The sequence below is a fragment of the Siphateles boraxobius genome, unplaced genomic scaffold, assembly GCF_051911475.1.
Source record: "Siphateles boraxobius isolate OS27281-9 unplaced genomic scaffold, OSU_SipBor_1 130, whole genome shotgun sequence".
In the NCBI taxonomy this organism is placed as follows: Eukaryota; Metazoa; Chordata; class Actinopteri; order Cypriniformes; family Leuciscidae; genus Siphateles; species Siphateles boraxobius.
Window position 1 is genome coordinate 44,292,140 of NW_027508734.1, and position 16,644 is coordinate 44,308,783.

Here is a 16,644-nt window from a genome sequence, read left to right on the forward strand (position 1 = left end):
TGATGTGGAAAAGAACCTCAAACTGGGTATTTACAGCACAAAACCTGAGCAAGGCAAGTCTGACATTTACTATTCATCTTCCTGATCAGTGCATCAGAATACATGCAGGCCAGGGAAACGAAACCAACAAACCCATGAATCTCTTTAATAATAGCAATACAAATACGCGTTTTTTTCCTGCGGGACGGGAGAAGACACAAAGTCAGTGCATCTCTATTATTGTGCGGGAATAAATTCTCCGAGTTTTGCGGGAGCGGGCGGGAGTGGACATACATATTGCGGGAGCGGGCGGGAGTGTAACACATACGTTGCGGGAGCGGGCGGTAATGGTCAGAAATTCGGCGGGCGCGGGCGGGAGCGGGATGAAGAAAACAGTCCCGCGCAGGACTCTAGTGAATACTATTCACTTTAGGGCATATAGTTTCCTCGCGGAGGGAGCTCAGGTGTGAAGTATGGTCTCAACAACCTCGGTTGAGAGACCTGAGTCTATGAGCTGAGCCCAATCAGGGGCCACAGTTTCCACAACTCTGGATGAGGGTGAAAGATTGTGCCCCTTGCTTGGGACTGCATGTCCCTCCTGACCAGAATCTCCCAGGGAGAGCCGTTGAGGGGTGACACAATGTCCGAGAACCAGACTCGGGTCAGCAAAAATTGGGCTACTGGCAGAAGACAGGCCACATCCCCGCAAACTCTCTCCAGAACTCCCGGGAGCAGAGTGTTCAGGGGAAATGCGTACAGACAGAGCTTCAGCCACGTCTGCACCATGGCATCCATCCCAAGAGGAGCTTGGTAACTGAGGGAGAAACATAGTGGACAATATGTCGTGTCTAGAGATGCGAAGAGGTCTACTTCTGCTCGACCAAACTTCTCCTATTTTACCTTCACCACTTAGAGGTGGAGTCTCCATTCCCGGGCCTCAGCTCTTGTCTCGCTCCTGTCAGCTCCTGTCTCCTGTTCCCCGGTCCTCAGCTCCCTGATTTTGTTGCCCAGGGATATAAACTGCCCTCAGTGAGAGCAGCTTCCCTTGGGCCCACAGGAGGATCTGGTGAGCAAGCTTGTATAACTGGCTCAACCACAGACATCCCTGAAGAGACCACCTGTTGTCTATAAGAACAATCACATGATGAACTTTCAAGTCTGGGAGGAAGTGTTTGAGTGCTAGAAACACTGCCATAATTTCCAAGCAGTTTATGTGCCCACAGACCTTAAGCCAAGCAAACACTCATGATCGCCCCTTGCCCGTGAGTGATGTATCCGTCATTATTGTTATCTGATGACAAGGAGCCCCCAGCACAAGGCTTTAGGGGTCACAAGGCTAGGCCAAAAGGAAGAATACGATTTTAGTACGCTTCGCCCCCGAATGTGAAACTCAGGAACTTTCTGTGTTGTGAAAGGATGGATACATGGAAGTAAGCGCCCTTGCGATCTGGGAGCTATCCCTTGAGATCCCTTTGCGTAAGCATCTTGAACTTGAGCTTCTTTACAGAGCGATTCAGTTGGCGCAGATCTAAGTTCGAACTCAACCCCCCATCCTTTTTTAAAACAATAAAGTACCGGCTGTAGTACCTTGAACTCCCGGAAAATCTTCTATGGCCCTCTTGTCCAGCAGAGCCTTTACAACTTTACAACTGCTCAGGGCCTACCACTGTGGGTAGAACCCCGGGCAGGCACGACCGGAACTGAATTCTGTGTCCCTTTTCTACCATCAGAAGGACCCATTGAAATATATTTGGCAGTAATTTCCACTCTGCCAAAAAATCTACTAAGGGAACCAGTCTCTCGAGACTGGCCTCTGTTGTTACTCAAGGAACCAATTCGGTCCCCTGAAGCAGCGAACTGACAGGAAACAACCGAACTGATTGCTCTGAGACCCTCCTCAGAGGGGGTGAGCATCCTAGCACTGCTACGTTTCCGGGCGGACACTGGGATATAGGCTCGGCGGAGAGCACAGAGGGGAAATTGTCACCGTATAATAAGGTGTTAACCACTTCCCCCGGATGGGAGTGACTTCTTCACCAAAGCCTTCTTGGAGATGATAATGGTATTCAGATCCCTTTTATCATTCATAGGCTTGGGCTGCGATCGCCGCCCTGATCCCCAGTATTTCGTCGGGGGAGTATGGGTAGTGACACTCTCATCTCAGCGACATGCCACGGTCTGACCTGCTACCAAGTATGCTTTACCCACCAGCTCTGAAGTGGCTCTTAAAGGCTTGGTAGGTAACGTCGGGGATTTTAGGGTTGATACTGACTCAGGGGATAGATAGCTCCCAAGCATCTCTTAAGTGTTTCAGCACCAAGATCTCTTGTCTCGAAACTAACAACATCCAGCTCCTCGGAGCTGGATAGATGCAGTACTGGTGCTTCACTCAGGGCCGAAGCAAGCAAAGCGTGTTTCTAATCCCTGAGTTAAAGCACTGGACCTGTCAGGTGAGGGCAGAGAAAAGCTAGGTCCGTCTCTAACCCCTCTACCAGATCCATCTGTAAACCCTACAACCTGAGTAGCCGCTCTGCCTCAGCAGCTGCGGGACCAGAACCGTGAGGAACGCATGCCAAAGTGCCCTCCTCAAAGAGCGCCGGGCAGAAGTGTTTTTAACAATAGCCGCTCAAAATGCTCACATTCAGCCCCCTCGAGGGCTGAGTGAGGATGATCTGCTCCCATACAAACAACACATAACTTGTGTGTATCCCCACCCATGATGTAACAAGGGCAGGAAGAAGCATACGGTTTAAACTGCTGTCTGCTCACTGTGGCGAGCATATATATATATAATGCTTTGTCACATTTTACAATGGTGATAAACTCCTCTTCTAATAGTCAAATGCTGTTCTGATAGAGACAAACACCATCAGGAAAAATTATTTCACATAGAGTGCTTGCTGTAGACACAGAAGTGGCTTTAAATACAATGTACTTACATTGAAACTAATAATTTGATACAACGGACTTATTGTGTACATATACATGTTTTTACATTGTAATTATATTTTAAAAATTCCTGCATGTAATTACAGCTGTAATTAATGTATGTAATTACATTTGTAATTACACTGTTCACCCTTCCCTTACACCTTAATCTACTCTTAAACCTACTCATACCACCACACCTGTCTCTAACCTTACCAGTATCACACCTCAATAGCAGCAAAAGTGTTTTACAATACAACATGAACACAATAAGTACATTGTACATATGTTTCAATGTAAGTACATAATACTTAAAGCCACTTAATATAAAGTGGGACCAAAAAATGTAATGTTGTAAATACAGTAAAAACAGTATTATTATTTCTATTTTAATATATTTTTTTTTACTTACTTCAGTCTCACATGATCCTTCAGAAATCATTCTAATATGCTGATTTGGTGCTCAATTCTTATTTCTGAATCATGTTTTTGTGATTTTTGTGGAATTTTTTAACTAGAAAAGAAAAAAGAAAAAACATTTGAAATAGTAGCATTTTTGTAACATTGGAAATGTCTTAACTGTCACTTTTGATCAATGTTATGCATCCTTGCTAGATAAAAGCATTTTATTATTATTATTATTATTATCTTGTTTAGGCCAAACTTTTTGGTAGTGCATCACAGTTTCCACCAAAATATAAAACTTTTTTTAACCTTTATTGTAATTAGATTTTTTTCTTGAGAACCATTTTTTTTCCTTGAGAAACCGAGCTTTAAAAAAAATACTATATAAACTAGTAGACTAGACATTTGTTATGACCCATCCAAAAAATTAGATGGCGAAAAATACTAGAAATTGTGTGAGATTACAATTGAGTAGAGATATATACATTATAAATATTTTCTTTGTTTCTAGCACATGAGCATGTGTGTTTGTGAGTTAAGTACATAGTTTTTTTATTCATGGGCGCATCTGCTGAGGTAATTGGTCACAGTAGACATCTAGTTTCCTGAAGATCCCTTTTTCCCTCTCATCACTTTCTCTTACTGTCATTGGTTTTCTCTCTAGTGTATTGCGCTGGTTAATTTAGTTGCCAGTGTAGCAGGCTAGCACAGGTAAAGAATTTAGTGTGGCATTTGTTATTAATGCATTAATGCCACACACACACACACACACACACACACATACTTATTGTACCAAGCTTGTCAGAGCCTCTTACATGCATCTGGTTTTCATTCTCTATGTTCATTCGTTTTCTTTTTTTTATGTTTTTTTATTGTATATTTTTGTCTGTATTGCCCTGCCTAGCTGCCCTGTCATTGATTTGTGTGATCTAGCTGAGCTCCATATTTGACGTTTTTTCTCCCTCTCTCCCTTATCTTCCACCTCTTTTCTCTTTTCCTTTATAGCACACACATTCTCTCCCATTTCCCTCTTCCTTCAGGCTTTTCTATTCACATCTTCTAATCTTTCCCTTAATTCCCTGTTTCGTTCTCTTCCGCCTACACTCATCTGTCCCTATATGTTTGTTTTCCTTCTGCATCTGTAAGTTGTTTTTGTTCCATTTCCATGTTTTTCAATGCAGTCTTCAAGCCCACCGCTTCCACTAACACTTCTCTCTCATATTCCATCTGTCACTTTTTCTCTCCATCTCTTGATTAAATGCAAAGACACATTCAGACTCACTTCCACAATCAAACCTTTTATCCCTGTGCAAGCCCTTTGTGTTCACTTTTAAATGTCTATCTGCTTGGTCTTCAGTCTTCTCTTTTTCTCTTTCTCTCACTCCATCTCATACACACACACACACACACACACACACACACACACACACACACACACACACACACACACACACACACACACACACTCTTGTACATCTATATTTGTGAGGACATTTATTGACACAATTCACAATTCTCTAGCTCCTTACCCTGACCCTACCCATCACAACTAAATGCCTAATCTGAACCCTTGCTATAAACTTATACCCTTAACCTATTCCTGATTCCCAAATATCTCACAGTGTGATTTTGAATCTCGCATTGTGACTTTATATCTCACAATGTGATTTTTCAATTAATCACTTTATGCAACTTTGTTTTACAATCTGACATTCTTTTGTGCTTTATCTCACAATTAACTTTTGATTATTCTGAGGTGGAAACAGGCTTCCATACTAGCAGCCTTATCCAAGTTGGTGTTTAATTAGATGGTCGGCCAGATGGTCTCCCAGTAATACCCTAAACCCCTCTAAAACCATCAAAACAGACCAGATTAACCACGCTTGGCTAGGCCACCACCTTAGGCTGGTTTAAGATGGGGGCGGGGGGTGTTCAGCAATGCTGTGAATGTTGAATGCAATGACTTGTTTTAGAGCCTTGTCTTAAATCTGCTGTAAGCATTTTTCTATATGCTTATATCATGCACACAATATCCCTAATACCTGACAGATATCACTGAAATAGGGGCCTTGGGAAGTCACTCTTGTCTCTGTGACAGGCCAAAGCTATGTATACAGCAAAAAAAAAAAAAAAAAAAAAAATATATATATATATATATATATATATATATATATATATATATATATATATCAACCAATCAGAAAACTGGTATATATTGTACTGTCATTTATAGCTCATGCAAGCACACATACATACTTCATATGTTCATAAATGAACAGTCATTTCGGGGGCATTTAGGGCCATTTATCTACTGTAGTGACACATTAGAGAATGATAGAGTTCAGCACACGATATACATTGACATTGCTTAATGGATTGGTTACTATTTTCTATTGGAGTGATGCAAACCCAGCAGGAACATTATAAGAGCACTTATTCTCACTTATGAAATATAGTGTGTGTGTGTGTGTGTGTGTGTGTGTGTGTGTGTGTGTGTGTGTGTGTGTGTGTGTGTGTGTGTGTGTGTGTGTGTGTGTGTGTGTGTGTGTGTGTGTGTGTGTGTGTGTGTGGCCTGAAGACAGGAAAGATTACTCTTGTGGCATCAGGCTTAATTAAATCCACATTGATTATTACAGTCTGACTTTATGCAGGGTCTTTATTGATGGATTGATGGTGTGTTTTGAGATGTGTCAGATTAGGACAGCAATATCAGTCAGTCAAATGTTTCTAGCAAAAGAGAGAGAGAGAGAGAGAGAGAGAGAGAGAGAGAGAGAGAGAGAGAGAGAGAGAGAGAGAGAGAGAGAGAGAGAGAGAGAGAGAGAGAGAGAGAGAGAGAGAGAGAGAGAGAGAGAGAGAGAGAGAGAGAGAGCTTCTAACACTACCACTTAAATGCATCTGAAAGTACAGGGTGATTAATTTCACTGAATGAATACTTTCAGCCCAGTCATTTCTATCTTTAATATATTTCTGTCTTTCCTATGTTTTAAAAGACAACTGTACAGATGAATAAGTGACTCTATTCACATATTACTCTGAGCAGTCACTTTCTTGTTAAACAGATTTGAAAAGCAAGTCTTGTGTCACAACCTGTGTGTATATGAAATTCATATTATGAACTTAGAATAGTTATGGTTAAATAATTGATATAGTCAAACCTCTGGCCTGAACTTAATTTGCATGATTTTTAATTATTGCATTGCTTGTAAACATCCTACACTGAGTCCAAAAAAAAAGGATAATGTACAGTCAATACAGACCTCTGATCTGCATAGGGGCGATCATCACAGTCTGGCTGAGTGTACAGTATACATTTTCCTGCTAATTATGTGGCTACAGATATGAAACATTGATTTTTCTTTTCCATTAATTTTGACACTTGGGATTTAAAAAAAACAAACACTCAACCAGCTTCGAATTGATATTACAAACTTTGATTTGAAATAAAAACAAACAAACAAGAAATTCAGACAAAAAGACAATACAAAAAGATATATACAGAAATATAAGTAGTTAGAGAGTATAGTGAAACTTGCAGTGCTCCATGGGAGTGGGGAGTTGCTGCAGAGCTCCTTTAGCATTTTTTTCACTGCAGTTTTATGATTGGTCGATGTTTCTCTGCTGGATCATGTGCAGTGTCTTCAACAGCAATCATTTTATTTTTTTTGAAACATTGAAACGAAGGGGTATGTCTTTTTTATTGAAAATTGAAGTTGTATAATAATATATCATATTGTTTTAATAAGCTATCTGAAGTCATATGGCTTGTTATATTACAGTGACATTGCAGCATTTTGTAACACTTCTCCTGTCACACAGGTGTTTCTCTGGACAGAGTGTTTGACTACAGCGAGTACTGGGAAGTAGCTCGTGGTCTGTACGCTCCCTTCGACTGCACCGCCACAATGAAGTCTGGTAATGCAGATGTTTATGAAAATGAGATCCCAGGGGGCCAGTACACCAACCTTCACTTCCAGGCCCACAGCATGGGCCTCGGTAACAAGTTCAAAGAGGTGAAGAAATCCTACGCTGAAGCCAACAAGCTGCTGGGAGACCTTATCAAAGTAAGACCTCCAAAAATCTCATTTTAATTCCAAACTCTCTCTCTTTCTTTCTTTCTTTCTTTCTTTCTTTCTTTCTTTCTTTCTTTCTTTCTGTCCTTCTCTCCTCCTCCCCTGTTCCACATACTGAATAGTGTCCTTGAAGGCCAGTGTGAATAAAGTGACTTTTACTTTTCTATTGGATTTGCTGTCATTTAAATTCCACAAGTATAATTACAGCTATGTAATTTTTGTTCCTGTTGGTTCAAACCTAACAATTAACTTAAAACATAGAAATTATCTGCAGCGTACCCTAAATTTTGCATGTAGACTAAACAACAATTTCAACGCGGGAACACCTCATTCTTTCCTCTGTTGACATTCAAATAATTACACTTTAAAAAATTACTTTAGAGACGTTGGATGGATATTTCTAGTCAATGGGATGAGCTGAAGTCCTGTCACCATCCAGAATCTCTGAGACTAACAAGAACAACTTCTGCCACTTTCTGTCAGAGGAACAGTGTGATAGTGAGAGTTCTGGTAATCAGCTGATCTGCCAATGTTGGCTTCTGCTGTGTTACATTCTGTCTCCTAAGGCCAAATAAACCGATCAGCTGAAATGTGTCTGGTGCTTCGGTATTTTGCTCAATGCAATCAATTATTGGGATTTTCCTTATAGAAGTTTCTGTTTACCTCCAGTGTATCTGCATGTGATTGTTATTCAGTTCACCCTCTTTATCTTGTGTTTCTGTCAGTGCATTCCTGTCTGCACTCGTTTTTGTTGTTGTTTTTCACACCATCTCTCTCCAATTTAGTTCATGAGTTTGGCGGAAATGGGCTAGACTTTGGGAGTTTATGGTGATTCCATTTATATTCCTTTTGCGAACTCTCTCTCTCTCTCTCTCTCTCTCTCTCTCTCTCTCTCTCTCTCTCTCTCTCTCTCTCTCTCTCTCTCTCTCTCTCTCTCTCTCTCTCTCTCTCTCGGAGTGCATGCCGGGAGTGAGTGGAGTGTGTGTGAGTTGTGACTCGTGCTTTGGTTTTCATTTTCTCTATGTTTTATTTAGTATTTAGTTTTTTCGGTTGTGTAAAGACTCTGGGGCGGATCTAATCCGTGGGGAATTTGCATATCATAATTAATAATTGGTAATTAATAATTATTCATACATGTTTGGATTAGATCAGTCTTACATGTTAATAAAACTCCCGATAAGGGATGATATGTCATTTTGCCTGCATGCATGTCTGTGTATCCTTGCACTTAACCACAAGTTGATTGCAATTAACTACACGGACAACGTCTTACAAAACAGGCTAAATAAATTAGCTCAATTGTCAGACTAATATCTGTGGGAATCCACAATATCATCTTACTTTATAGGATTTCAGGAAAAGCAATTCTGTGGCCACAAGAATTGGGTTTCCTGCCCTATAAACACATACTCTTTAAAGTATCTTTAATTTGTAAGCTTGTTGCTATAAGATCTTTTGGCACTTAAGGGACTTAAATGAGCAAAAAGGCAGTACATCAATCAGATGAATATAATGAATTTAATAAGGCAGAACTACTTATGTATTTACTACGGTTACATGAGATATATGTATTTACAAACATAATAAACAACAATACACGATAAGGCATCGATGAACGAGAAATGCATAGAGTGTGGACAATGGAAACACGTGTGAGAGGGGAAGAGGGAGAGAGAGAGAGAGAGAGAGAGAGCATTGGCAACATTCCCCCTGACAGTCCCCTGCCTGTGACAACACAAAAACATCATCTTAACGCTTCTTAGAAGCTCTATAAAGAGATATACTTAAGTTTCTGGGTCTCTCTGTGTCGCGGCATTCCTGCGCGTGCGTGAGCAAAGTCCTTTAGGAAGCGTCACTGGGTGCTGCTTGGCGCGCGTTGAACGGAGTTTCCAAGTCTTTGGGGCATAGCTGTCAACATTGAACATTGAAAATAAGGGAGATTTCCCGGAATCCATCCCCAAAATAAGGGATTTTTTTACACGATTCTTACCCACAAACTTTAAAAAAAAAAGCACTAATCATTAACAATCTAAAGAGTTTATAACTACATATAGGCCTACATATGTGAGAGAGAGAGAAAGAGACAGTGTGTGTGTGTGTGTGTGTATGAGAGAGAGAAAGAGACAGTGGGTGTGTGTGAGAGAGAGAGAGAGAGAGAGGTAGAGAGAGACAGTGTGTGTGTGTGTGTGTGTGTGTGTGTGTGTGTGTGTGTGTGTGTGTGTGTGTGTGTGTGTGTGTGTGTGTGTGTGTGTGTGTGTGTGTGTGTGTGTGTGTGTGTGTGTGTGTGTGTGTGTGTGTGTGTGTGTGTGTTAGGGGTGTGACCGTAACCGTGAGACCGACGGTTATAGTTGAACACCGTCATTAGAACTCTATAACCGCCAAAATCGTGTTATTAAAATATTTGTTACATTTTTTATCATAGAGAATGTTTAAATACTAATATCAGCTTACGAGGGAAACGGAGGCGGAGTTAGTGGTGCTTCGGAAGTTCGGAGGCTGCTGCAGGAGATGATTTGGTAGAGGTCTGTGCCCCTTTACAGATCAGAGCGCACGCTGACACGGAGTTAGGGTTAAGCTTTATTTATACCATGGTTTATACTCGACGCGTCCGCATGAGCGCGAAGGTGCGCGCGGCAAAAATGACCAGTTGGGTGCGCAAGACCACATTTCGCTTTGCTGTGTGCACGGCTTTTTTTGTAACAGCGATTGCGGCGCCGCATCCGAGGATGAACAACTTCAAGCCGAATCTGCCCGAGTACGTCTCACACAATCAGAGCGTAAAAATACGGGATATTTTACGGGAAAATACTAAAACGGGAAGACAGCGGGAAAAGAGCTAAAATACTTGAGAAACCCGGAAAAAACGGGAGGGTTGACAGCTATGCTTTGGGGTAACATTACCAAAGGAAAATAGTTCGGCTAAGTTTGTTTCACTTTGTGAAAGTGAACAGAGTCGACTACGGAAAACAAAACTTTGACTAACAAAGAAAAGAAATAAAGATCTCTACGGGGAAATCACGCGGAGTTAACGTCACATCTTCGCATGGCTGGTGAAGAAGCGCGTGTGCGTCTCTCGCCACGTGGTCACGTGCGCGTGTTTCTCCTTCAAAACGAGCGCGCGCTCGTTTAAAGGTCCCTTGTAGATGGATTTGCTGAAGAGATATGACACGCGGTGTTCTTTTCACTCGTCGATTGGAATTAAACACGGAGACTAAGACTGAAAAACACAAACTAAACTAGAAACAAATAAAAGAAAGGCGAAGAGCTCGCCCGGAGGCGAGACTTTTACATTATGACAGTCGAAGTAACAGAGAGCGAGCGGAGGGGGGAAGCGTCATTTATCACCTTGGAGAAATCCGGCCTCTTCCTGTTGACTTGGCCAATTAGAGGGTTGGAATTTCACAGGCGGGACTTTGGTTTTTATTGCTCTTTGTCTAAGAGAGAGACATTTGAAACCGACGAAATTAGGGTGTTTAAGAGCAGAATCTTCACAATTCTTATAATACTAATGTGTCACAAGTTTAGCAAAATGTAATGTCAATTAACAAATGGGGAATGAAGATTGGAGTTTATCGAGACCAAACTTGCCACAAATGGATTTGGTTAAACATTAGTTGGCCAAGTTTAAAACATTATCGCATTAGAGTTGTCGAGAAACATAGACCAAACCACAAAAAGGCAACTCATGAAATAGGGAACTTAGATACATTGTTCATACAATTCTCAAGTGGATATATAATAGCATATACTGTATATATATGAATACAGGATTCATTTCTCCTCCTTGGTTAGAATTCAGAGAGGGTGGCAGTTCTGTGAACATTCCTTTGGGTCGAAAACGCCGTTATCTAAGAACACCAGTGATGTTAGTTTTGGTCTCTTTTCACTCCAAAGATGGAAAACATAGTAAACTATATTTTACTGGATATTACTGTACGTATTCTGATTGATCACACCGAAAGCATTCTGGAGGTGTCCAGAACTATGTGTACAAGTTATGGGAATCGACAGTTATATTTAAAATGCATAATGAAGGTATTTATAATTCACTTTAAGCTACGATAAAATCATAGTCATTCCAATGTGACATGGGCAAACGGACACACATAAAAACACATTGAATATATCTGGTTGAATGTCTTTTAAAGAAAAGAAGTTTCTTTTCGCTTTGGAATCCACTTCCTTTGGGACATTCCGATCAGTCATAAAATGTCTTGTAATCGGACACCACGCTCTGTCCTGAGTGTGGTTTTCATTGGTGGGGGAATGTGTGTGCGTGTGTGTGTTTGTGTGTGTGTGTGTTTGGGTTAATTTACATTCAGAGATTTTTGGTCTTTAGCCGGATGTATTTAGTTATTCAGATTCACCCACTTAGCCCAGTCCCTACAGTTGGGTAGGCATTTTTTTTTTTTGTAGGGGGGTGGGTGGTTTTTGGTGTGTGAGGAACATGGCGGTTCCAGGTGCAAAGGTTTTGAGTTCACTCCCCCGTCGTCACGGAGTAAAAGTGGCCTCTACAGTGAGTGTGGAGAGTTGTTGTTTGGCTGTGGGGGAAATTGTGAAATCATGAAAATATAATGTCTGCCTCTAGGATGAAAAGCGCTATTTTTATTTTTTTTAGTAAAATAGAAAAAGCAAATGAAGTAGTTCAGAGGGGAATTATTATCGATGGTATTCTCACTCCCGTTTTGCCACTTTCATTACCGTCTAAAACCGCTGCTCTGTTAAGTCTTCGTCGTCTGTTAGGAACCTGGGTGTGCTCATGTGTCTAGTGTCTGTAAAACCGCATTTTTCCATCTTAAAAATATATCTAAATTACGTCATATGCTCTCATTGACAAATGCGGAACAACTAGTTCATGCATTAATGACATCAAGGCTAGATTATTGTAATGCTCTACTGGGTGGTTGCCCTGCACGCCTAATAAACAAACTACAGCTAGTTCAAAACGCAGCCGCTAGAGTTCTTACCAGAACCAGGAAGTATGACCATATTAGCCCGGTTCTGTCAACACTGCATTGGCTCCCTATTAAACATTGTATAAATTTTAAAATATTGCTGATTACTTACAAAGCACTAAATGGTTTAGCTCCGCAGTACTTGAGCGAGCTCTTAACGCATTATAGTCCTTCACGTCTATTGCGATCTCAAAGTTCCGGCCAGTTGATAATACCTAGAACATCTAAATCGACTGCTGGCGGTAGATCCTTTTCCTATTTAGCCCCAAACCCTTGCAACAATCTTCCTAACATTGTCCGGGAAGCAGACACAGTCTGTCAGTTCAAAGCTAGACTAAAAACACATCTCTTTGACCTAGCATTCACATAATACATTATCGACTTCTATAATTCAATATTAGGCTGCATAGATTAGGTCAGCCGGAACTGAGAACACTTTCCTTAAATCCTGATGTACTCGTTACATCATAAGAAGAATGGCATCTACGCTAATTTTAGTGTCTTTGTTTATCCCGAGGTTTTCCCGCAGCCTGCCGGATCCAGGCCTTTTCCTCCTGACGAAGGACTTTCGCCTGGACCCGATGACAATGCAGTGCTGAAGTGCCAACTAGCCTCTCCCTATGGAGGATCCCTATACCAGTCTACAGATAAAGCGTTGTGGAATTTTTCGGTTCGCGTACCTACCCGAAGTGATAAAATAAAATAAAATTCTGCATCAAAATTTATAGACAAGACAAGTAGTTTGTTTAGGCATGGTTTGTAAGGAATTACAAACCTGCGCACATATATTCAAACGCACATAACTATAGAATCAATTCTTAATGCGCATGTGAACGCCATCAGCGTCTATCACAGGTTCGCGTTTAAAGTCTGTTTAGAGAGAACGTGTCGTCTTAGCGGCCCCTAATTTAATAATAAATTATCATTTAGACGGAAGTGAATCAATCAAAACTAACTTTAGCTGGAAAAAACATTATTCAAGAACCACTATAAAACCAAACTAATCTCTGTTACCTTAAATTATATGTTAATCTCTGTAAAGCTGCTTTAAAACAATCTACATTGTTAAAAGCGCTATATAAATGAGGATGACTTGACTTGACTTGACTTAAAAGAGTCACCCTCTCAAATGTCCCGCCGTTTATTAGTGATGTTGTTTTAATACGCGTAATCTCTTGCTATGGAAAATTGTTCTCCTCGATTAAAAAAATTCCAATTGGCCCCGTTTCTCCTTTGCTGAAACATGTTGTGTCTTTCAGGCATTCAGTTTACATGATTGTAAACAACGATGCTGATCTAGACCTTGCGCTGAATATCAGAGTGGATGATTTTGATTATGTGGTTTTCATCACCACTGACAAGATCAAATGCTTAGGCTGTGGTTAAGTCGGCCATTTGGTTCGATCTTGTCCCAGTAAGACAATCATTCAGCTGGCGCTTAAGGTGTAGCTAACGGTACTGTGCAGCTGGCCGGTGAGGCCGGTGAAGCCTCAGTCGAGGCGGAGTCAGTGGTGGCGCGGGCGAGTGATCCTGATTGAGCTCAAAGCGCTGGGACTGTGAATGCTTTGGTTTCAGTGGTGGAGGAAATCGAAAGTGCAAAAGATGTTGTAAAAACGAGGAAGACAAAGGTGAGTCAAGCGATAAAGTAGATCCGGAAATTGTTATGGGGGATGTTCGGGAGGTTGACGGTAGGCCTAATGAAATTGGTTCAGAACAAAAAGTGTTTAAAGTGCCATTAAAAAGGAAGAAGTCAGATAAAGTTCATGATTATAGATAACAAAAGAAATTAGATCTTGAAGATGTTACTGATCAGATCGATTCACAGAGTGACAGTGAATTATCTGACTCAAGTGTTACTTTGTCACAAAGTGAGTTTTCCAGCCGCAACTACGATGTAGATGACATTAAACCGTTCCTTAAAGGGGTCATATAATGGTACATGCACTTTTACAAGTTGATTGTACTGAAATTTGTGTTGGAAGTGCCAGTACACAACCATCATATAATGATAAAAATCCATCCAGTGTTTTTGTTTTAATCTCCTTATAGGTTTTCCCCTGCCTCAAATTGAGCCGTTCGATCTTGTGACGTCACTAGATGATGACCCAAGTGTCAGAAGTGTCAGATGGTGCCAAGGCAGAGCTCTCAGGAGCATTAAGCCTGGGGTAGTTGCATAAGGCCCTTCAAGGCATGAATTCTGGGAATGTGCCAGGAATTGACGGCCTTCCTGTTGAATTTTATCAAAAAAAAATTGGAAAGAGGTAGGGGAGGACCTTTTGCGGGTGCTAGATGATAGTTTGGGCTCAGGTAGGTTGCCGTTGAGTAGCCGTAGAGCGGTCATCACTCTAATCCCCAAAAAAGGAGATCTTTTAGAAATTAAGAACTGGCGTCCTGTTTCACTCCTTTGCTCAGTATATAAAATTTTCTCGAAGGCTTTAGCTAATAGGTTAGCCAAATTATAGATCAGGTGGTACATTCAGATCAGACCTATTGTGTCCCTGGTAGGTCAATTTTTGACAATATTACCCTTATAAGGGATATTTTTGATGTCTCCAAGTTGCTCAACATTAATATTGGACTTATTTCATTAGATCAAGAGAAGGTGTTTGATAGGGTTGAACACCCTTACTTGTGGAGAATTTTAGAAGCTTTTGGATTCTGTCAGGATTTTATTGATAAAGTGAAAGTGCTCTATGGTGACGTTGAGAGTGACCAAGCCTTCCTGATGGTTTTACATGGGGAACAGGAGGTTTTAAGTATTTAGGAGTGTATTTGGGAGATGAAATGTCCATTCAGAAAAATTGGAAAGGGGTTGTTGATAAAGTGAAAGGCAGGCTTGACAAATGGAAATGGTTAATACCAAAGTTGTCATATAAAGGGAGGACATTAATTGTAAATAATTTAGTAGCTTCCTGCCTTTGGCATAGGCTAGCATGTTTGGATCCTTCCGCACAACTTCTAGCAAAAATTCAAGGGATTTTGGTTGATTTTTTGGGGGGATAAATTACAATGGGTCCCTCAGAGTGTGTTACATTTACCTAAAGAGGAGGGTGATCATGGTTTGATACATTTGAAAAGTAGAATAGCAGCTTTTCGTTTGCTATTTTTACAAAGATTTCTGTTTAAATCATCGGTGAATGGGTGGCGGGCTGTTATATGCGCCATTTTACACAGAACTGAAGGACTGGGGTTGGACAAATCTTTGTTTCTAATGGACCCCTTTAAAGTGAACGTGAATGGACTGCCAGTGTTTTATCGCAAATATTTTAAGGTTTGGAGTCTTTTTGACTCACAGAGAAATGAGACAACACCTTTATCTTCATTGGCTTCTGGAGGAGCCTTTAATAAACGGAGCTCGTTTCGATTTATCAAATGAGAGTTGCTCCTTTCATGGACTTAATGTACTTTTGCAGAATCACAGATCTCCACATTTGGACGTTTGATTCATGTAGCTGGACTGGACTTTGAAAGAACAGAAGACGTGGCCTCTTGTTTAAAGGTCAGGTCTTTGTGGACTGTTGAACAGATGCTAAAGAACTGGAAATCTTTGGTCAGTAATGAAGAAAAAGATTTACTGATGGACAGTCATGGAGGAGTAAATACTCCCAGTACAGAAGACTATTTTCCTGTTTTTACCATATTGCCTAAATTGGGTGGTTGTAGTGGACCTTTTTTAGATGCTGAAAGACCTTTGTGTTTGGACTTGTGCACAGCAGCTGGCAAAGCTTTTTATAAAATATCTGTTAAAGTTTTTAATAAAGTGATAAAGTTGACACGCCATGGCGCAGAGTATTGTGTGTTGAAGAGAATGTGAAACCTGAGTGGGGGCACTGTATAAGCCACCGTTATCTAAAAGGGCAGGGGATATACAGTGGAGGCTTCTTCACTGTGCCATCACTGTTAATGCTTTTATTTCAGTTCTTAAAGGTTGTATCAGCGATTGTGGGTGACGTCACTTCTGTTTGTGTTTGAAGCGAGATCCCAAACAAACTAAGTTAGCTCGCCCCTCCCTCCCGTTTCGCCTACATTAGCTAGAGCTACCCAAGTTTAGTCGAGCTTCACTCTTTTTTTTTTCAAGAAAGATATTTTCAGACACAGTTCACATCCAGAAACGTCATCACGAGCAGCTACTCACCTGTCCAGAAGAAACAGTGCAACCTCGGCGTCCGAGTGAAAATTTTTCAGTTCTTTAAGTTCTCTCCTCCTTTCAAAAGCCTTCCCAATAACTATTCGTGTCTTTGAATAAACACGATGGTATTCCCTCACTCTAATCCTCCTCCTCCTCTTGGGTATTGACTCAGGCATGC

General features: G+C 40.9%; 1 protein-coding gene across 2 annotated transcripts in view; it reads left to right on the forward strand.

Annotated features, from left to right (window-relative positions):
* pcxb (pyruvate carboxylase b) overlaps positions 1-16,644 on the forward strand; it is a 273,773-nt gene that overhangs the window by 209,455 nt on the left and 47,674 nt on the right. For both annotated transcript variants that reach the window (XM_077229559.1, XM_077229560.1), the window contains one exon: positions 7,129-7,373. In XM_077229559.1, the coding sequence (XP_077085674.1) occupies positions 7,129-7,373 (245 nt within the window). The remainder of the gene's footprint in view (positions 1-7,128; positions 7,374-16,644) is intronic.